This window comes from Dromaius novaehollandiae, chromosome 2 (genome assembly GCF_036370855.1).
Source record: "Dromaius novaehollandiae isolate bDroNov1 chromosome 2, bDroNov1.hap1, whole genome shotgun sequence".
NCBI lineage: Eukaryota > Metazoa > Chordata > Aves > Casuariiformes > Dromaiidae > Dromaius > Dromaius novaehollandiae.
The window spans coordinates 32505224-32528573 of record NC_088099.1 but is presented as its reverse complement, the minus strand read 5'-3'; the positions used below and the strand labels follow the sequence as shown (position 1 = coordinate 32528573).

Below are 23350 nucleotides of genomic sequence, written 5' to 3'. Positions count from 1 at the left end.
AGGAGATTGGTACAGACTATTCAGAATCAGATGCATGTTCCTCTCAGATATCCATTAGCCTCTAATAAGATAATGCAGATGTGCCAGTCTGTTTCCTGTTTCCTTCTATTGTACCTTTATTGCCATATATGGACCAATGGGATGGGCTGAACAATAAGTGGATGTCCTTTTGCTCCCTGAACAGTTCTCAAAGGAATGTTTGTTATTAGATTGTTTTTTCTGTTTAGTTTCACATCACTATGCTAATAAAGGAAACATAACACTCCAAAGGCTTTTTTACTTCTGCCACTGTAACTAGCTTATTGTTTAATTAAATCTCTTTGTATAGTCAAGAGAAAAAAATGCAATGTCTCCCAGTCAAAGAAGACCTGTGGAAAATGGAATATATTCCTTTTCAAAATAAAGTTTCCACATATTTTTAATAGTTTAAAGGCAGCATGGGTATCATGTTACTGTATCTGACTGATTTACACTTGATTGTTGCTAAATCTGCTGAATTATTCAGCACTACTCAATGCAGTACCATCAGCTAGCATAATAGAAAGCATATGCATAATCAGAGTTTTCAATATAAACTACAAACTATACATTAAATACAGTAAGGGTTCTTGAAACTATTAGATCTTGACTTGTTTTGAAAACAGCATTAGAATATTTCTCAAAGCTGCCTAATAAATAAGGACTCAGTCAACTCTATCCCTTGGGAGAAGATGCAATAAATTGCTGAAAGGTTTTTCATGCAGATTTTCTCTTGAATTGTTTTTGTTGCTGATAGAGGAGCAACTTGCCTCTCTCATTTTGATGGCCAGGCTGTCCTCTCAGTCCAGAGGTTCCTGTTTTACGATTTAGCCGAAGATTTAAGAGAGGGGGGATTTTGGCATTGGCAAGAAAATGGGAAATGAACTTGGAAGAAACTTCCTCTGTGACCCTGGAAACTTCAGGGACATCTATGCTGCAGACCGCTGGGCTTTGAACAGCAGCTTGCCCAACACTGAGCTGCGTGCTGCGGCGGGCTGGACTGCTTGCAGCACACGGGCTCGGTGTCCAGCATATCCTGGTGTAGATGTGCCTCTACTATGTTCGTATAGGCAGAGCAGCAGTGGTTCCCTATATTAGAAGAGGGTGGAGAGGGCAAGTTTAGCTTAAAGGCTGCTGGGGCTAGGAAGGCACAGTCCTGGGTATCTCAGAAGGGCTGTGGAATTTCAAGCGTTGCTGTAGGTAGGGCAGAACTCTCCACTGCCTTTTTTAGAGTCCTTTTTTTAGCAAGAAAAAGCAAAAATGCTGTTTTGATTGTAATGCTGACAACTCGTTTCCTTGCTGTGGATGGTGAAAATGGAGGAAGACGAATGTGGAGGTGGGATTGTGCTGGCAGCTGGGAGGACAGGGCATAACCTTCCTAGTGGCACGTGACTATCAGCCAAGCCTCCTGTCTTGGCATCTTGCCTTTCCAACTGTTGAAATGTATGAAAGTCACCTGTAATAGCAAAGGGATTTTATGAATTAAAATCAAACCTAAATGAGCATAAAATGCAGCAGAGCCAAATAACAATACAATGAATTGTTACAGTAACAATACCAAATGTTGTTACCAGGTATAAGCTAAACAGCAGTTTAACAAATGAGAATTGATTCATTGAATACATTCTAGGAGAACTGACGTGTGGAAAGTAAAACTGTTCTCCATAGCACAGTCTGCACAGAGTGCTTGTAAAATTAAGAGGGAAAACAATAAGAAAAGTTGGGTCACTATTTATCCAGGGAGAGCTGGAGCTTGTATATAAAAATTTTGAACTTCTGCTCAGCTACATAAACACTGAGAAGTATAGAAGAGACAGGTACACCTGCTGCATTAACTGTAGCTGATAAATGTGCTGTCTGTTCTGCCCTGAAACCACTGTGGACTCCTTCCCCTGTGGCCATCTGCTTCATCACTGAAGTCAAGTCAATAAAAGGCCTGTAAAAAAACAAAAAGGAGGCCTATGTTCTGTCCAAGTAAAGTCATTGGTGGGTGTTCAGTGCAGTATAGTGCACAATGTGATCGTCTTTTGGTTAGCCTTCAAAGAAACCTTTCTGTATGATTCTTTTCCATATACTGTTTATACCAAGGGTTTGACTATGCAACACTCATACTGATGAACAGCCATTTAGGACAGGTCTAATGGAAGCTGATTTTTTAATATACTGGGTAGGTCCTCTGAAGTGCCTTGGTGACAGCCATTTCCTAAAAATCTTGCCTGGTATGTGTAGGGCGGAAACCAGTGCAGCTGCCTTGCGTGAATGAGTGTTCAACCATTTGGCTGTCAGTTTGGCTTGTTCCTTATTTTGTTCCAGGCTCCTCATCTGTGGTAGCTGCCTTCTACAGTCCTGTTTAGGGCAAGCCAGTTATCTCCCTCCTCAAGGAAATCCAGATGTGGGCCAAAGATTTAGGGGTCTCTTACGCCATGGTGGTGTCTACCTTGTAGCATCTTCTGCTATGTGATGATAGAGGTGACTGGTCTGCAATCTTTCTTAGCAGAGGCAGTGACTTATCTCTTGGTAAGCGCAGAGCTTACCAAGAAACAAGAGCACTTGTTTCTTTACATGAGCAGCGTTACTACAACGTAGGCTTCTGCCTACGGTTTTCACTTCGACCATCTTACAAAAGTCCAGGCAACAGAACTGGGGCCTGCTGGTTTTGAGGAACACGATTTAGAGCCAAATGATACACTGTTTAGAGTATCCTACCTTTTACACTGTGTTCCCTGTCTGCATTTCTGTGGAGAGAAAATTGAACAGCCAATTCTGGAGGTTTATGTCCAGCATACCTATTTGCAGGAAATTTCCTGCCACAAAGGGTAAAATCAGGGAGATTTTTGAGTAGGTCAAGAGAAACTTGCTTTCTGGGAACACATAATTTCAATATATAATTGTACCTTATATAAAACTGTAAGCATGCATAACTATGTGATTATAATCCAGTTTGGCACTATTAGATATTTCATATGTACTTGCATATTAAGGATCTATAATATTGCTACCTGATACATCATGGAATATGTTCCTCCAGTTGTGAGGAAATCCTCCCTATCCTGGAGGATTTATTTCTTTTCTGAAAACTCATTTAAATATATAGATACATAGCTATATATAAAAATAAATATATAGATACATATAGATACTGTGATTCTGGGACTTGAAGACCTTAGCAAAGCTGAGATTTGAACACTAAAGCAGTGATACTTCAGTAATGTCTCTGTCACTGTGTATCTGGCTTCCATCTAGAGTTTATTTTACCTGAAACTAGAGGTACAAACTGTGTTGGGAGGGATATCCAGCTACCTAAAAATGTGTAGATGTTTCCTAGTTAGATCATCATACAATTGTATATTTCTTCTCTACCTTATATAGCAGTAAAGACCACCGATTGAACGCATTTGGATAATTTATGCTGAGCTCTGCATTTTTGTGTCTAATGGAAGTATAATTGAAAGTATTTGATAGTTTTATCAGATGAATTTTATTTCTGACAGCCTACATCATTTAAAAATAGGTGACCTTGATTTATGATTAATTTAATGGGCCTGGATTTGATTGACGTCCGTCCTTTCTTTGTTTTTTGCAAATGTTTTGAAGTGTGCAGTTTTTGCAGAGTTTTGCAGAATTGCTTTGGAAAACATTCATTCTTTGAGTGTTCCTTTGGTGCTTCACTTTCCCTGTCTCTCAAGTTTCATAAAGCTTTAGCTAGATAAAACAGAAAGTTACCTGTTATAGTTCATCTCATTTTGTGCTGTTAATGAGTCATTGTATTTTGGCTGTTGAGGCTTCCTTGAAAGATCTGCCTGATTTCACCGATCTCCAGACACATGGTCCTCGAGATCAGCATGACTAACAACAGCCTTTCTCTCTTCCTCTGGAACTGTGCGTTAACTCAGTATACCCACTCTTATAGTCTCATCTCTGCATATGTCTCCATTAACATTAAAGGTATTTTGTGCATAATTTACACAGTTATCAGATACTTGCGACTACATTTCTGCTATCCCCAAGCAGGCTGTACTCAGCACAAATTGCTGTCTAAAAACATGCACAGCTGGTAACCTTTCCTGGTATTCCGCATAGAGTAGAAACACTCCACTGCTCTGCGACAGGCAAACATGCATTTGGGTTTCTTCTTTTTTTTTTTTTTTTTTTTTTTTGTGCTCATTTGAATTCTTACTGACAAATAGTAGATTGAGTAGCAGTAGCAATAGTAAAAATGGTGTTGTCACAGATTCCCTTTGCTGCTGTTGATTTTCATTTGTGATCTTGACAAGTCATTTTGCCTCTGTGCCTCTATTTTCCCATTCAAAAATCTCCTTATCTTTAGTTTTAGGTTATAATTATTAAGAATTATGACTAAAAATCTATATAGGAGCTGGCTTTTTTAACTGTTCACTCACTGTAGCAGCTGTAAGGACTTAAAGTGGTCTGCCAGGAAACGAAGCCTTTAGGCAACTGTCTTGCTTTTAGCTAGCAAGGTTTGCAATGTGGCTCCTGCTTTCTTGCCCCCCAACAGCGCGTGTTGGGAGAGGCTGAGAACGCCTTGCGTAGGATAACGCTAAGGAGCTGACTGCACCGTTTGCTGGCTTTTGGCTGGAGTGTTGTACAAACTGAAAAAAAAAAAACCCCATCAAGGAGAAGAGTTCACAAGAGGCAGTAGGTGTAGTGTTTCCAGTAGCTCTCCAGGCACCAAGAGGGCTTAGTAGTGTTGCACATTTGCTGTACATAAATTTGAACAGCTATGGGAGGGAGCAAATTTCACCATTCAGAACAGCACAAAAGGTAGCCTGTTCTCAGCCCAAGGCTTTAAATCTGGAGGCTGAGAAAACGGGGACCCCTCTGTAGCTGCCAGCCATTTGGATGAAACACAGAGGAAGGTGTGTGTGGCTCTTATTACTTCAAAGATGGTGGTCCTGAGAGCAAGAAAGTCCCCTTGCAGAGCCCAGGAGCAGCGTACTGCTGCCTTGTCAGCTCGCTCTCCCTGCTCATGGAATAACTGATGCTCAGAGCACTCTTCCAGAGCAGAGTGTGCTAGAAAAAAGATGCAGCTAAAACTTGCAGCAGTAGACATGTTGGTGGTCTAAGGACGGGTTTACCTTATGTTCAAGGTAATTAATTCACTTTCTACCATGATGTACCCCCAGTACCCTGGAGTTGAGTGAAGAAAGAACAAGTGGTGTGGGAAATACAGGGTTATTAATTTTGCTTTGTAACCATAATTGATAGAAGCAAAACGCTAAAATATATAAATCAGTAAATAGGTGTGTGGTGAAAATAGCTTTACCATCCACCCTCAGCACAGATTTAGGTTAGATGGTGCAGCACGGTAACAGTTGATTCAGTCTTTGGCATGGCTGAAAGGCAGAAACCTGCCAGGTGGGATGGAGAGGTGAAGGAGCAAAGAGACTATGGAAAAGCATTGGGAAGGGAAGAGGAGACAATGCTGGAAGCTTCTATTTTATTTATTTGATGATAGAGGCAGTTAGAGGTTCTCAGTCTCTTAAGACTAAGGTGCTGCTAAACCCCTGAGGGGTGAAGGCCAGGGGCATGAATTTAAAAAAGTTCATGAGGAATCTCTTAAGTGATAATAAGATAAGCTAAGCGTCCTTTGTGAGAGCAATCACTGGTAAAGCAGTCACCACTGCTCCACTTTATTTTCTGTACCAAATTCACCCTCAGAAACATTTCCCCGCTGCCTGAACTGAGACGTGGCATTGAAGCCGAGTGGGGAAGTTCCCCAGTGCGCTTTGTTATGTGACTTTTATGGGGATAAGACTTCTAGAGTGGAACTGAAACCTTTCATGTACACACAAATTTTTCAGAAGTTGTTTTTCTCCTCCAGTATTAATATTTCAGGCAGTTATTGATGTATCTGTTTTTAAAATGACAGTTTCCAAACAAGGTTATGTCTGACTTGACACTGCTTTTGATGTAAAATAGTGAAATCAAGTTAGTGAGTTTTCTACTGTTACCCTCAGTAGCATAAGACTCTTACGCCCAGGTAGCCATCAAGCTGATCTTCTAGGACGCTAATAAATAGATAATCACTTAACAAACACTGCAAAAGACAGAACCGTTTTCTACATATGTATATGTAAAATATATATATATATTTATATATATAAAAAACAATATATTGATTTTTTTCCCCCAACAGACTAATATAAAACCAATATATTGTCTTCTTCCCCCCACAGACTATATGAGCATGCATCTGTAGAGTGCAACTCTCCTCCCAGACAAGCATTTGCATAAGCAACGGAACTGAACTGGACCCTGAATTGACAGAATAAGACAACTTTCTGTCCATGATCTGCAGAGCAAGAATGTACTGGGAAAGAGAACAGTAGGAAGCAGCAATGAAATATAGGACAGATCTAATCTAGTGGATTATTTTTTCACATCATTGCACAATCCACGTCAAGTAGTACCTGCCGGCTTGACAGCCTTCTTCATTCACAAGTTCAAGTATCTATTTGCTGGCCTGGAGTGATGCAACATAGTATTTACACACTGTGAGGTACTAACATGACAACCAGCAGCGGCACATGTCCAGTACCAGCAGTGAATAGACATATGACTCACTATCCAGCAGCGCCATATCCATTACTTTTTCCTCCGGTCATCGGTGGACTGTCACTGCCTTCTCTTCATGGACTCCAGAGTCACCCACCAAATAGTGGATGCAGCACCCCATCACCTGCAAGTAAGTGCTCAGCATTAATAGCTTTATTGACCAGTTTTCCTTTAATAAAGGTTGATCTTTTTGGTTTTGAAATTATTTTAAGGGCAATTACAGTTGTTCATCTGTGGTGCATTTAACTTGGGCAAAAAGCATATGTTTGTTTTGAAACACCATTTTTACTTAATTTTGTTTTTATAAAAATAAACTTGCAGCTATATGAAATACCAAAGCTTTGGAAACCCCGGGTGGTAAAACATGCTATGGATTCTGGGATATCCTCCATTATCATGTTATATATATGTAGCCCTCGTGACAGCCTACTGCAGAACCTCATGTTGTGTTTAAAGAAACTTTACAAAGTATATTCATTAACAGTGATGAATCCTCAGTGGAGAATTCTCCTAAGTTATGCTATAATTAATATTGCTTTTTTTTTCCTTAGTTAGTAACTGCTTCCTTCCTGGCTGACTTGTAAAGAGCCCCGCTCTGTGGCAGCCCAGTGGGCAGCTAGCAGCTGTAAGCTGCCTGTGGCTGCAAAATCAGCGCTTGAGTTTGTGATTGGATTTCATATGCAGCACTCTCACGTTTTCATCATTGCTGAGTATATTAGTTGGGCCAGTTTGTTTTCATCACTTTGTGACAAACACACATTTCCTGCTTGGACTTAGTTTTATATATGTTTAAGTGTCTCCAAACAAAGTCATCCCAGGTATAAACTTTGAATAGCATCACATAGGCAAGATATCTTTCTGGAGGTCTTTGCAGGGAATAGCTGAATGTATTTATCTCTCATGTGAGGAAAACCAGAATATATTCAGCTTCACAGGTCAGTTTGTTGGAAACATGTTTGTCTCAATGTATTACTGGGACTGTTCAGTATGAAAAGGTCTCAACTAAAGAGCAAGTTTGCAGAACAGTTACATTTTCTACAGAAGGAAAAGGGGGCTTGTTACAGCAATACCCCTAATAGGTGTTTGAATAGAAAGCATTCAGAGATAGAGCTCCAGATATGAAAGGGGAACCACAGTGAGGAAGAAACTTTATAGTGTAAAGCTGTGTTTTGTTGTGTTGCACCAAACTATTACTAATTCTGGCTTCATGACGCACATACACACTGTAATTGTTGAAGACTGGGCAGCCTTGATTTTTTTTTCCTTTTTTTTATCTCTGATAAACTTTCATGCAGTCACATGCAGGAACAGGTATAACCATGTCAGGCCTTTATTGGCCTGTTTTATTGCACTGGGTGTTTAGATGTGTTGGAGGGGGAAAAAAAAAAAACGCTTTAAGTTAGAAGGTCTATAAGTAAGTATTTGACTTTCCAAACCTTTCAGAAACTATCTTGGTTAATTATCGGAATACTGAACTGAATTTATGCCCTAATATTGCAACACTGAACACCATTACAGAAATAGAGAGTTATTAGTGAATGGGAGCTTTTTTGGAGACATACCCCAGTAAATACCAAAATATATGTGATCAAATAGGAAAATTTTTTCTTTTCCAGAAGTTGGTCTTATGGAATTAAGGCTGTGTTGCAATTGTATTAATCATGATTAGTGAAACAGTCAGTGTTCAGCCTTTGAAAAAATAGCGCTAAGTATGAATATTTGTAGACATGCAAAATAAGTGTCTGCTTTTGAATTTTCGGGTCTGTGTCCTTGGATCCTGGTCTCAACATTTTCAGGGCAGTATTTTTGTAGAGGTTCTTTGTACCAGCAGCTTGCGTTGCTTGAGAGGCTGTAGTGCCTTACTTCAGGCAATAGTGTGTGAAAATACTGGCTAAAATTGGCAAGATACTGAGGAGGGTGACTTAGATGAGAATTTCTTTTCAGACGCAGCCCCTGCAGGGTGACTCTTTTGGTTGGTATATTCTGTTTTCTTAACTTTGGTGGAGGCAACCTCTTTTGTTTTTAAACTGTAGAGTTCTGGTTCTTGAAGCTAATATCATTAGAATTATAGAGACAAATTCTTGGAAGTAAGCAGATTAACCTTTGGGTTATGTTTTGGTTTTCTGTTTTTCGTTGTATTTTGGGGACCTTTTTGGTTTGAGGGTTCTGTTTTTTGGGATGGGGGTTTTCATCATCTTACAGTGTAGCCACCCCATGGGCAGCATTCAGTATGGTTGATGGCCTCTGTTAAAATCCCAGCTTAGACTGGACGGTGAAAGAATATAGATCTAAACTGCAAAGACTTGAAGAAATCAAAATTTGGCTGAACCACTGCACTATATGTGACTTAAGCTATTGTGCTATTTATCTTTCACATTCTTTCCATTCGTTCAAAATTCAATGGAAATTACTTTAAATAATAGGAATACTGTGAAAAACGAAGATTCAAAGATCTCTGCCTCTTTAATCTTTTTTAAAACAATGCAGTTCAACAGCTTTTGTTCAACATTACTGTCAGTTAAGCCTTCATGCTACTTTACTGTTTTATTTTGTTCCTTCTTCATTCTACATTTTACATTAAGCCAGATAACATTAGGGTTAAATTAAGTCATCTTAATCTACAGTTGGAAATAATGGTGTTGCCTCCATGACCTGTGACTTGGCTTCTGTTTTTATACTGAGATACATAGTGCAAAATACTTAATAATTAGAGGGTTGGTCACAGTGCTGAAGAGGTCAGAAGATGAAAAAATATACTTTTATGCATACATGAACTATGCATTAGCACTGAATGAATAAAAGAGACCACGGTCAAGAAGATCATTACTTTTATAAGTCTGATTGATTTACATACTGCTGTACTTACCCCATACAGCACAAAGCAGGCATTTTCACTGTTGAGATCAGATGGCATGCAGGCTTCTGCAGTTGCGTTAGTAATGTGGAATTGCTTCTATATTAAAAAATTAGCTAAGATAGTTTCAGGAGATTACCACTTAGCTCATTTAGAAATGGTATGTTCTGCTTCCGTGAGTGGATTGTGTAACTATTTGAATTGAAAAACTTAGTCTGAGCTAATGCTATGATGAACGTAATCCCTTAGCATGTCCTAGATCAAATTACAGTAGGGCCTAGGCAAGAGATATTTTGGGAGCCACTAAATAATAAAACGCTTTGGCTGGAGAGTGTTCCCTTTCTGCTAGAAGTGAGCATCCTGCTTGGGCTGGGCGATGCCTCTAGCCCGTGGCCTTCAATGGGAGCAAGCCCATGTTCTGCCTCTAGCCTGCTGTGGGACTTTGGTCCTTGGCTCCCGACGTGAGCCTTTGGAGCCTCAGTATTCGGCTTTCCTTTGTTGCAGGCAGAAGGGGTGGGAATAGTTTTGTAAGGGGGTGGGAGATAGCGGTTAGCCTGATACAAGAATGTCTTGGAATTTATATAAACTTAGAAAGATTACTTCATCCAGATAGAAAATGGGATAAATAAAATCTGAATGCGTTCTTTAGAGGGCTGTTGGGATGTCAAGGAGAAAAATCGGTGCTAAGGTCATTCATTGTATTTTAGCCAAGCTTTCCCATACTTTCCAGTTTGGGGCGTTTTAAAAGTGCCTTGTAAAGACTGAAGTATTTTATATTCTGTTTTAGGCATAAGAAAACATATGGAAAGTAAGGTTACCTGAGAATCTGGAAAAGGTAGAGAAAGAACTAACTGTGGCATTCCTTTTGGACAGGGCTATATAAAAGCTAGTTATTATATTTAGTAGCAATAGATGCAATACTGCGTCTCTGGCTTTTCAGACATGCTTAGGCCAGGCAGATTGTTGTTTTAAACATTATATTCTCTTGAAATTGTTTTTCCTTGCGTTATTGCTAGTTGTTTACCATTTGAACTCCAACTTAAAGATTTCTTGCTTTTTTCCCTGAGAAATGGATTTTCCACAGGTATCATTAAAACAGTACGGCCAAATGCAGTTACTTGTGTAGCACTGCAAGATATTTTTGCCAGCCCCACCCATTGTAGGAATTCATTTACTTTTCCAGTTCTGTTGTTAATCATTATATTGACACAGAAAGTCCTCCCAAAAGCACTCTTTGGCAGATTGCATTAAATATGAATAGCAGATATTCATTACGATGTGTTGCCCCCAAGAGAACTCTAAACTATCTGCACTACTCATGAACAGGCAAAGACACTAATTCTCCAGCTATTCAAATTATTTTCAAATACTTTAGTGTCTCTCTAATAAAAACAAGAATGTCTCTGTTTCCCTTAATTACTTAGAAGGTCAAGGACTCCCACATCTCACTTTACTTCACAAAATGGGGAATATTTCTGTTGGAGGTTGGGATATGGTTAGTACATGATGGATTTTCTTCACTCAACATCAATACTGAAGCAAGTGTCATTTGTAACAGACTGAAAGAAACCCAGCACTCCTTGGATCTGTGCAGTAGTCTAAAATAATATTACAATGGTTGTCCCGAATTAGAAAAAATATGCGAACTTCCATTGCTTGATTACGTTGTCGAGCTTTTTCATGCCTTCTAATTTTTATATGGTTGTCTCTCTTTTTTCAATTCTGTCTCCTTAGAAAGGCTTGCCCCATAGTCATTTGCATACATCTGCAATTAACAGATCACCTTTAAGACTTCTTTACCTATTCAATGCATGTATTACACATCTTTATTTAAAAGACAGCACATGTGTTTGCATTTGGAAAGAAGGGGGTAACCAGAATATCAGTATCAGATTTCTTTGCTACAGCCAGTGTGCTGGCAATTGTGAGGAAAAATATCCAGACGATACCCTGCAGATAGCATTCATGACCTTAGGAACCCCCATTCCTTTTCAGTTCTTCCTTTTTTATTTTTATTTTTACCCCCCGGTTGGGCTCCTTTTCTGCAGTTCAAAAGCATACCTATTTAAAGCTGCTCTGGTTAATACAACTGTGTGATGTTGCGTTTATCTGATTCTAGTTAATCTGAAATTATCCACAATTTAAATTTATTTTGGAGGTGTTTTAGAACTTTTTTTGAGTACTGTCACTATCTAAAGAACAGGAACATCTCTCCACTCAGAGCAGCTGGTAGCTCTTTCGTAACTGCCCTGTCGAGGATCCTGGGCATCACATGAATGCAATCCTCTTCAGATTTTAGCAGGCAGCGTTCTTATCCAAAAGCAATCCGTTCTGGGTGTGTAAGGACAGGAATTTGCTTTCCGGGAGGAAGCAGATTTTAGAAATTCTGTACCTCCCTACTCTCACATTGGGACTGAATCATGTTATTCTGGCATTTGCTCCATAGTTGCTCTGTGTCTCTCTCATAGACTTACTGTAGTCTGAAAGAGCCTGAGATTTGGAAGCCTGATAGGACTTATTGCAGAATTGCTCCCTCCCCCATTATGGGCCCTGTAGCAAGGAAATTCCCCAGCAAAATGTCTTCTTACCTAAAGTAAAAAGTATGTTTCTGTGGCATATTGCGAACAAACTTCTCCCTTCGTCTGGCCCAGCAAAAATAACATCTAGCAACTCCAAATGCTGGGGAACTCTGGAACGAGCAGTTGAGGGATCGTTCCAGGCCCCTACTGCTGCATCGTGCTCACCACACTGTCATCCCCAGCAGGACTTACACCATCCATCCCAGCTCCGCTGTGCCCTGCTCCTCGTTCCCCAAAGGAAAAATGGGACTCGATGCTTGGTGTTGATTCATGTATTGCAGTTGAATATGTAGTAGATCTTTCAAAAGGAATATAACGCCAGACTTTAAGTTTGCCAGAGTAACAGTACTGTAAATTTTCTGAATGTCTGATGTATTTCCAATCCAAACTGATAGGCGCAGTCTTCGGAAATTTGTTAATCGTGGCAGTTCATGGTACTAAAAGTGAACGTAAGCTTATGTTTTACCAGTTCTCCATTTGAAGGTATATATTTAGCAACTACAGTTTAAGAAAATCTAATCATGTTATTTTAATTACATGGAGAAATTCTATTCAGTCATACTGCTGTGTTCAAAATGCACATTGCTATGGAATTTTTGTAAATACTTTTTTTTTTGAGCTAAAATGTACTTTTGTGCTAGCCCTGATAAAGGTGATCCTCTACTTTTTTGAAAATTATTTTGGGGGTTGTTAATTTGCGTTTATTATACTTCTAACAGCACGTGACATTTACTTGGGACACTATTTAAGATCAGGATAGGGCACATTTTCATCAGGAGCAATAGATTTGATGTTTTCCTCAGCTAGAATTTTTGCCCTTTTTGCCTTTTAGGGAATATTTGGAACAACTTGTGTTATGTGGACTTTTCAGCTATATCAGTGACAGCATGTTTCCCATTTAAAATGATAACTACCTACCCTATCTGTTGAATCCTAAAAGGGTACGAATCCTTTTTCCTTTCCTTTGTCCTTCAGTACTCTGTTTCCTTTCTTACTGCCCAGAATAGGCCTACATCAGTAATATTCATAAATGATTTACAAAAGTAATTCCTGTGTAATAGCTTGGGACGTCAAGATTTTATGATGCTGCCAGATGTGCTATCAAACAGAATTATCTGGTTCAAAAAACTTGTGATAAATCTAGTCAGAGAAAATTCCCCAAGGCAAACTCACCCTCTACAAAAGTAACTATATCTCATAAAATTGTTAGATTCTCCTTTACCACATGTTTGAAATCAGACTTAAAGCAGCAGTTTTATTCATGTACAAACTTATGTTTGGGATAAACTAACAAACAGGAAGGACTGGCCTTAAGTAACAGAATACTCCTTTCCTTTCAAAACACCACACACATTCAGAGGAAATGTCAGAGTAAATATCAGAAATACTCAGAAAACCCAAACCTGCATCCCTGAGATACTCAACTGTTTTGTCTAGATACTGCATTTTTAGAAAGTGGTGGCACCCTAAATAAAATGCAGCAGATATTTTTAATGGCTAGTCTCATCTCATCTCATCTAGGTTAGTCTGCTGAGCTCATAATTGCTGTATCTGAGCACCTTGAAGTAGCACACTGAGCAACATATCTAACATCTGTCATGTGTGTGTGTTTGTTCTTTTATGTTCTCCCTAGGGGAAAATGTATGTTCAGCGGCGTGTATATTTTTGATAGGAGTTCAGTTTTTGAAGGAGAGGAAGTGTTGGGAGTTGCATTGGTTCAAATCTTGGCATTTTTGCTCTGTAAGTCTGTATATTGCCATACTGCAGATTGTGTTGGAGATGACTGGACCAAAGAAATGCACCCTTCGCTTAGGACGGCAGGTTCGTGGTGGTTCTGGTTTCTCGGGCAAGCCTCTGAGGACGCCCAGCCACCTGCACAAACAGGCTTCGCTGGTAGAAATGGTTGTGTTGCACTGGAAGAGCAAAGATTTTGAGCATGATTTTCCTGCCATAGTTCAAGGCATTTGGGGGATGGAGTAAAGAGCCTGTTGGGAGAAATACTGAATTCGGGCTATGAAAACAGAGACTTGAAGTGAGCAAGAGCTTGATTCTGTGTTTCTTGGGAAAGCAGTGCAGGGAAAGGCAGGTAAGTCTGGAGCACTAGTGGTAGGATGCGTTTCTGAGGAAAGGTGCTTCTGCATTCAGAAGGAGTTTGCCTTGTTTATGGACGCAGTTATGTTGCCTGCCATTAAATGTGTTTGCTTGTAGTTTCAGTTTAAATGGAAGCCAAATAATGTATGCAAACAATAGATGTGGGTCTACAGGTAGAGTTTGTTATTTTTCAGAGCTGAAGGCCAGTCAAATAAGATTTTTTTTGAAGCATCAGCTTCCCTGAGTTTCATATGTTAAGGCTTGCACTTAGGCTCTTCGGAAAAAAAAAATGTGAACTGCAAGAAATAAAGACATAGAGCATCTTTCAAAGAAGCGAGAAATGGCATGGAAAACTCACAGGAATACTTCCCTCGTCTGCATGTTCTTAGGGATGGATTCAGACCTCCAGCGCGAGTGCGTAGCTCCTGCTAAGGCTGTGGAGACTGTCTGCCCGAGGTCACGATTTGGAGATCATACTGTTCTGTACGTGTACAAAAATTGTTTAGTTGCTTCTTAAAAGCTAAAGCTTTGATCTTTCAGCTAGATCAGTAAGGCATGTAAAAGCATATAGTGTTCATTCTGTAAATTTCGGTCTTAAAGATTTTTCAAAAGCTGACTTTTACTAAAGATGTATTTTGACATTTGCAATAATGTGGGAATATAATTTATGAAATGTCATGGGGAGAAAAAGAGTTTGCCTATGCAGTTTTCGCTTCTGAAAGTTAAAAGTTTTCAGGTATATTTCAAAGCTTCGTAACATAAAATACCTCACTAAAACCTTTTACAACCTGCAACATTTATTTCCAGTCAGTTTTCAAATCCCTAAAAATTAGGTTTTATAAAGGAAATGTCAAAGATGCTTTAAATATAGCTGTAATGGCATTACTTTTTTTTTCTGTATTTAAAAATAAAAAGCAAAGCATTCTTTAACAGTACTGAATACTCCAGTGGAGAAAGGTACTGTCCTACTGCCTGCTCTGCACAGTCCACAGATGTCATCAGAGGTTCTCTGCAAGCACTTGCCATACCGTGACAGCCTTTGCAGGTGTGTTTGAGGGAGAATAAGCTTGGCTCCCTTTTAAGGTCGAAAGCCAAGCCAAAAGACTGAGTTCTGCCCTGTCACAGTCAGGTCACAGTCAATGGAAACTTCAGTGCAACTTCCTGTGTATTGTGGTTTTATTTGGGTACCATGCAAGTAGCAAAGTTGCACCAGCACTGTGCACAGTCACTGGCAGGGGAAATATCTAGGGGCTGCAGCAGAGTCCATGGAGATCTCACAGATATTTATATTCTTATTCTCTTCTTATCCTCATTCCTTCCAACCACTGAGCAGTACTTCTTTGAGTGTAACTGTCCTGTCGAGAGACGTCCTGACATCCTGAAACTGGCTCTATTGTAAATCTGCAGTCTTTGGAAGAATTCACCTGCATACTGGTATTATCTAGAAGCTATCAATGAAGGCATTTGCTGGGAAATAGAATGATAGCGTGTAAACAAATCTGTTTATTATATATTGCTTTTACATAGCAATTTCAGGATCAAGATTTCTATTATTTGAGAAATTAAATCCTGTGAGTATCATTAAAAGTATAGAAATAGTGATGTCATTACAAAATTAACTAGCTATAAACCCACGGGGTGACATATCAATTCATAAAGGGAATAGCAAAACATAGTGCAGGGCACATCTGCTGCTCCGATTCATGCAGAACTATAAGCCTATTGGTATCTGCAGACCACTTGAAATTGAACATCTGTTAAAAGCACTTGAAAAAGCAGCATGAGAAGCTGTACACCTTGCAAAACATTTTGCTGTTGGTAACATCATCATTTCAATTGCATATGCTTACAAAAATTGTTTTAAGTCCCCTTCAAGTCCTAGATCTTCCTGGCATTGTTTCTCAAATAGTGACAGCATGAGTAATTGTAAAAATAACATCAACTTTTCTAAGGACTTTCCTAACATTTTTATTACTTTTTATTTATTATACTGCCGCAATGCACAATTTGCTACAGAGTTTCCAAACAAAGAGGGAGATATGATCTCTGTTCCAAGTAGTTTGGTATTAAAAAAAAAAAAAAAAAAAAAAAAAGACATATGAAGAGTAAGAGCAAAGGACGTAGCTTCTGAGCCAAATGACTGAAGTGCAGAAAGGCTTACATCCTAGAATGCAAATCTGATTTTGGTGTTTTAAAAAAATAGCCGAATTCTTAAAAACAAGGCAACCCGTGAGGCTGACATGATTGTCATAAAGAGTAGCAGTGAGATGCTGTAGCTAATACGTTTCACAAAACCTACATGGACTGTCAGTGATCGATTAACTATTTTAACTGAACTGCAGCTGAACTCCATCTTAACTCTACTAAACCAGTCAGTTTGACAGTAAGTTTCTCTTAGCTACATGGTCCAGCAGAGCCCAGATAATTGGCAATTTTCTTCTGTTTAACAAAAACAGAAATATGGTTAAACCACAAAGAAGAAGATTTCACTATTGATTAACAGTGGTGGGTTTTGCTAAGTAATCTGACAGATGTTTGGAACACATCAACTGTCTAATACCATTGCAGCCAAACATCTTGGAGCACGATTTGCTCTCATCCACTTTTATTACTTGCAGAAGAAGCTAACTCTGCCAGGATGTTATTTGAAGGGATGTTTGCCATTTTAATATGTAGTTACTTGGACAAACTTGATGAAAATATATTCCAGTGCCTTTGATTTTAAGAACAGGTAATTGTATTTACTTGTAGTAAAAAATATGAAGCATTGGTATAAATCATTTGGGAAGGCAAATTAAAACATATAGTACAAGTCACAAAAAATATTCGACTTTATTTGACTCTTCAAGTACCAAAGTATTATACTGCAGATATTTCCCGCTTCACTTTTTTTCAATAACCAGGCATACAAAGGCATGTATAGTTACAGAAAATGTTTCTGCTCTCTCTTTCTATACTAGAACAGTTGTTTTAGGTTTATCCTAAATGAAGCAGGGTAACATCTTCCGTGAGATTTTTGTCTTTGGGGTGGGAGGGATACAGAAGTGTTTTTAGGAAGTTAGGCTAATCTTTGGTAGCTTATAAAAGGGGAAAATGTGAGTCTAAGAGGGTGGTTGTGCCTCGATGGTGACACAGAAGGTATCTGTCTCCTGAGTATTTGGTATGAAAGAACTTGTGAAAATTTGGGAGCTGGTGAATGAGTTTGTTTTCTGAGTTTCTCAAAGGTGACATCAACCAAGGCAGGGTTCTCCACTGGTAGTCTTGCAAGAGTGTAGAGAATCATCTCGAGTCAGTCTGCTGAGTCATGTCACCTTTACTATGCTTCCAATCAAAAGGTTGATGGTAAGCGTGTGTGACAATCTGAGAAAAATGTTGATCATTGTCAATTGTCTATTGGTCTGGAAAGTTGGGAACCATTGACCTAACATATGTCTCTAAGGTCAGGGAGACTTATTTCCAAGGATTTGTGCCCAGAGCCAGACATTAGCCTATTACGAGGAGCATGAAGAACAGTTTCTGTCAAAAAGTATCACTTTTCCAAAGATGTACTACTTTCCCCTTTTCTTTTTCCCCAGAATGCTTATCTTACCTAACCTAATTTCAGAGTATCTTGTACCGTACAAGGCAGAACGGTACTTTTGATCAAAACTGTGTACTGGGATATGTATCGTAGAATGAAAGTCTCTCACTAGTCTCAAATTAAGCAAGAGGGCAAGCCGCTTCCTGAACCCATTACTTACATTAAATAAAATTGCTCCCCCAGTTGTTGGGAAACACATGATCATTTCACCTTGTGTAGTCATGTATGCCTGTGCAGCAAGTCAATAAAATCTGACTGCTGTGCCTGGTGGATCTTTACACAGGCTTCATTGACTGCAGAATAGCCTGGACACTAGTGAATCGGATCTTTCCATCTTGGTGTCCAACATAGGACTCTTTAGAATGACCTTTGACTGGCCTCCTATGCCATTTTTTGTGTGTGTGTGTTCAAAAGATGCTTTTGCAATGACTTCTTTTCTAAAACGTTAGGTTCAGTCAGACAGCCCAGGAGAGGTATGCGCTTTCTTTCCAATAGTTATTATTTTCTTTGCACTCTTTGTTTTAGTGTACTATGCTGGGGAAGCTGGGAGAAGGGGCGAAGGAGGGCAGCCAGAGCCATTAGAGGTCTTGCTAATTTTTCTGAGGGACAGAGGGAACAGGCTTCACCTGTGGCACAAATTTGTTATAGATTCCCTTTTAGATCAGGAAATGAGTACAGTCAGCGCTTCGTAATTAACTGTGAGCAGAAAATCTCTGGAGATGGCTAAAACAGATTTGTCCACTTACAGAAGAAACGCCATGACTTAACAGGTGGATGGTGCCTGTAATACGCTACTTAGGAGTTCTTCAGGCTCTGCTGCAAACAAAATATTATCCGACTATAATAACATTGTGAACCCAAAGACCTTAACTGGTTTCATTATCAAGTGAGCGCCTTAGGGGAAATACACAGATGGAAAGACATTCCTTTCAGTTGGTATAATGCTCCTGTGCGAGAGAATTTGTGGCGAGAATGCAGTTGGCCCTTACGTGGGTGCGTTGCGGAGGAAATGCATGATCCCATTCTGGTCTTTTTCGCAACCTGCTTAAGGGGTGAGTTCTCGTTGCCAGATTTCAGGACAGCGTAAGTGGTGTGTGTGTGTGTGTGTGTGTGTGTGTGTGTGTGTGTGTGTGTGTGTGTGTGGACACCTTGGTCTAAAAGCAGGGGCTGTGTGCAGCCCCTCCTGCTGTCTGCTTTGGTCCTGAAGAATCTGCCTTGCTCTCTCCCTGTGCAATGGGGTGGGACCTGCCCTTCCTGGAAAATACCCACCACCCTGGTGGGTGGATTCATGCTACTCTTTAAGTCAAACTTAGGCTCACCTGGCATAATCTTGTGCTTAGAAATTAGTTTATCTCAGGACGTGCCAGGGATGAAAGAAGGCTTGGGGTCTGATGAAAAGCAGTCTCTGCCTTTTTTTTTTTCTTCCCCTCTCTGCACTCTGGTGCAGATAAACTGGGGAATTGAGTGAAAGACTGGAACTGGAAAGATCTGATCTTTCCTCTGTTTTCCCAACCTATTATGCTGGCTGGCAGAGTCTATAGCTCAAGTCATCCAAAAGGTTACATATGAAGAAAAAAAATCAGATATTAACTCATCATGTAGCTAGCTGAGGTGGCTGTACTTTTTTTCTGATTCTTTTCTGATTCCGATTTAGCTCTTCTGTGGTTTCTCGATTACAGTTGTCAGGAGAAAGGTGTGAAGGCCAGGTTTCTGAATTTGTGAACAGAGACACCGATGTTCCTTGGAGAGCCTGGTCCTTCCATTGCGGGCCCTTGTTACTTGTAAGAACCTGGAGGATGAACATGCAGAGTACATTAGAGAGTTGTCAAAAATACTGGTTTTCAGAACTGAATAAATCTACAAAATGAAGTTGGAAATTGTGCAAACACAGGATATTTGTTATATTTGTGTGCGCAGATGCATTTAGACTTAGTCAAGAACCCCGAAGGTATTGAAATGAAAAGTGCGTGGGTAATGAAGTTGTGGTTCAATTGCAAATAGTAGTGTGTCTGAGAGACGCTCGAGGAGAAGTTCTTTTGTTATCCAAACTGGCTTGTTCGTTCCTTGTTTATGTATCAGTTTGCCCTCTTTTTGAACATTGTATATGGTTTCGCGGTGAATAGTTCACAAATCTTAAAACATAGCCTTCTTGTCAGTGACACCGATCATAGTGCAAAGGTCTTTTAAAAATTTCATACAGATCAAATAGCTCTGTTTAAAAAAAAAAAAAAGAAAAAAAAGGTCAGAAAAAAGGTCACCAGAATCTTTTATTGTTGGCAAAACTACCTATTTTTTCTTAATCTGATTCTAAGAAACAGCTGAACAGAACTGATTTTGCTGAAGTTATTGATTAAAAACAAATGACCGCCTCCCCCCTTGGTCCCCACACACACACACACAACCTTTCCCTTCCTTGAAACAGACATCTGGCACGGAAAATTTAAGCCGAGTATTTTTATCAAAGCACTAAGCGACTAAACACAGGCTCCTACGATGGCTGCTGTGGGCAAGCGTAAGAATGAGCAGTTTCATCAGCCCTGCCTATAACAACTTCTCTTAGTCCAAAGACATTTTGCAGAGGTGTAAAAAATGTGATGCCAAACTACATACTGCGTATTAGCATACTGTACACTGTATCCTGTAATTAAACTGCATCTACCTGTAGATTGGCATTTCTCTGACTATGCCATCCTTTAAAGCGTTGTATCTGAAGATCTAATCCATCTAAGCATTGGACACCCCGAACTGCAAATGAAGGCAGAGAGCCGCAGGCGCGCAGCTCCTGGCAGGATTATGCACCCTGTGAGCTATTGCTCTCATTATGTTGCACTATAATATATCATCGGTGTGAAACATCATCCTAATGATGCATTAGTGTAATACATCATCAGGGGAGTCCCACTAGTAACGTATTACTCAAAAGTATGGTGCTACTCAGTGAGAAAATCATCTCACAGTCCTTGTGTTGTTTCAAAACAGCATCGGCCAAGGCAAAATATGTTGATGAAGACTGATGCAGCTTCTTAATTTTGTATCTATTCGGGGGTGGGGAGGTACCTTCTGTACACTCTGACTTTGCGACTGTATTTTCAAAGAGGTGTATTTGGTCTGTCTTGGATTGCATTTTTGTTTGGAAGTAGCAGGAATTGGTGCTTTAGATTGATGACTGAGGGCTTGAATAAGAAAGTCGTAAGTCTCTCTGCCAGAATGCCTGTTATATAATTTTTGGTGATGGGGAAGAGGGGTTTATGAAAACCTGGTGCCAAAATTTGCAGTTCTAAGGATTTTTCCATTGTCCTTGTGATAGATCTTCAGGTTTCAGTCACATACACCAAGATAAACACATTTAAAAAGCACTGTGTCTTAAAAATTAAACCCTTCCATTTCCTGTATCAACCCATTGATTTTCTTTGGTCTGCAAGATCCTATAGCAAAACAATCTTTCCCGCAGGAGTAGTCTTGAATGCAAGATTTACTTCAGTGTGCAGGGGACTCAGACGACTTTGCTTATTTTTTTGAATCACAGTGGTGATATTGTGAGGTGCTCAGTGTGGGATTACATCAGTTCCAGGGACTGCCATATGGAGAAATGTACTCGTAAATGGTCCAAGTAATATAATGTGAGGACCACATTATTCCTTAGGACACATAGTGTGCCTGTAGTAGGACTGGCGAAAATGTTAGCTATAGAAAAGACATTTCTGAAACGTGATTTTATACACGGACAGTATTTCCCAGACTGATTTTGGATGTATCCACTTTACAGGTGCAAAACAAGAGAGCTGGAAGGGAACCTGAACTTCAAAGCACCTCCTCTGCCTTATTGGATAATCAGATCCCTTTAGGTGCCATATTTTTGATAATGAAACACTGGACACAAATTGTTTTTAAAAATAGGCCTCGCTGCAGAAAAACCTCGGTAAAAGCAAGGGAGGTTTCTTAAGTAAGTCTGCAACATTTGGCTTCCCTTTGATTTGTTTGTTGCTCTCTTGCATTACCATGTAACCTGCCTAAGCAGCAGGACTGCAGCGCTCTGGGGATTTGGCAGACACCTTTTTTTTTTTTAAAAAAAAAAAAAACCCTGTAAGACTCCCATCTCTACCAAATGCTTCTGACTGTGTACCTGTGTCAGTGAGGTAAAGAAGTATGCCAACACTGCTGTACTCACCGGAGCATCTCCTGAGCCCTCTTATCGCAGCAAGATGGAGATTTTTAGTGCTGTGGCTTGTTGCATTCATTCATGGTGGTTTTACTGTACTGATCCAAAGCATGCACATGTTGGTATAACACTAGGAGCACTTTGCTGGCATCATTATTCTTTTACTGGTTAAGTGCTCTATGGGCTTATTTAGGCAGCAAAAGCAGTACCCCAAGCCAAAAGAACTTCAGTTGTAACTTTCTTGAAGCCTTATTTGGGCAAAGTATGAATGGCCCTAAAAGACAGTAACAAATTTATTTTTTTTAGTGGTGTTAGGTTAAGATCATCATCACAAATCACATGTCTTTAATGTTAGAGTCTTCCTTACTGCTGTAAGTAATGCAAACCTGCTCTTTTGAAAGTTCCTTCTCGAGTCTCGTTTAGGCTCCTAGCGGTCCCAGCTTGCTGTCCACGATAGCAGCTGGGTTGCTGTCACAGCATGGGTCCTGCGTGCTAATCTGTCACCAGCCCAAGGAACTGGGCTTTGCCTGTAGAGCAGGCAGAAGAGCGGAGTCTGGTTACTCTCTTCCTGGGGACTGCAGCATAGCTTTGTGATGATTGTCTTTGGTTTTAAATTAAAACGAAGATCAGCCTTGCCGTGTGCATTAGTTAAACAACATCTAATAAGAACAAAAAATATCTGTCAAGAAAAGAGGAGAACAAAAGTAGAGATCCTTTAATGAATTGATTTTTAGAATTTTTAAGGTTTGCCACTTTATTTCCATGCTGTTGTTTGAAGCTACGCTGAAATCCAGTTCCCTTCTCCAGCCTGCCCATACTGAGCTCTGACAACAAATAGTTTCATCAACAAAAATTAGATGAGAATTTAAATTTTCTGGTTTGACTGCTTGTTGGTTTTCTACCTCAGAACTGCTTAGCTCGGGCCTTGGATCTTTCTTGTTGCAGAAACACTGCCATTCTCTGTGTATACAGATAGTATAATGAATCAAGCATCGCTGTAAATATTGTTTGCAAAGTGAAGTGTTTCTGGCAAATCCTGTCAGCTTATTGCATAGTCATATATGACAGGTTATTATGCTAATAGATTATTAAACTCTGCATATGCACTTTAGCCTTCTGTGAACTTCGTTCTTGTGTTTAGAAGGAATTAACTAAATCCAAGTTACTGGTGGGCAGTCGGTCAACAGGAGCATGTTTTTCTTCGCCTTACCCGCATGTTCTGTTGCACCGTGTTGTGCTTTGTTCTTTCATCAGGTTGCCCTGTGACTCGGATGCAAATGTGACACATTAGAAATATAACGTGATGTGACATGTCCAACAACACTATCAGGAAAAGCAGATAGTTATGAGTTCGGGGGTTAGTTTCAATTCACTCAGTTCATGGATTATTCGCTGTCCATTCATGTATTGATAAAAGGTCCAGTAGTCTTCAATATGCTGACTGTTAAATGAAAAAAAATAAACAACAAAGCAAAGAAACAATAGATAACACC

At 39.6% G+C, this 23350-nt stretch overlaps 1 protein-coding gene across 8 annotated transcripts in view; it reads left to right on the top strand.

Annotated features, from left to right (window-relative positions):
- The window catches only part of RARB (retinoic acid receptor beta), a 335559-nt gene that overhangs the window by 133923 nt on the left and 178286 nt on the right, over window positions 1-23350 (top strand). For all 8 annotated transcript variants that reach the window (XM_064506168.1, XM_064506170.1, XM_064506167.1 and 5 more), the window contains one exon: window positions 6216-6724. In XM_064506168.1, the coding sequence (XP_064362238.1) occupies window positions 6547-6724 (178 nt within the window). In that variant the 5' untranslated portion in view covers window positions 6216-6546. The remainder of the gene's footprint in view (window positions 1-6215; window positions 6725-23350) is intronic.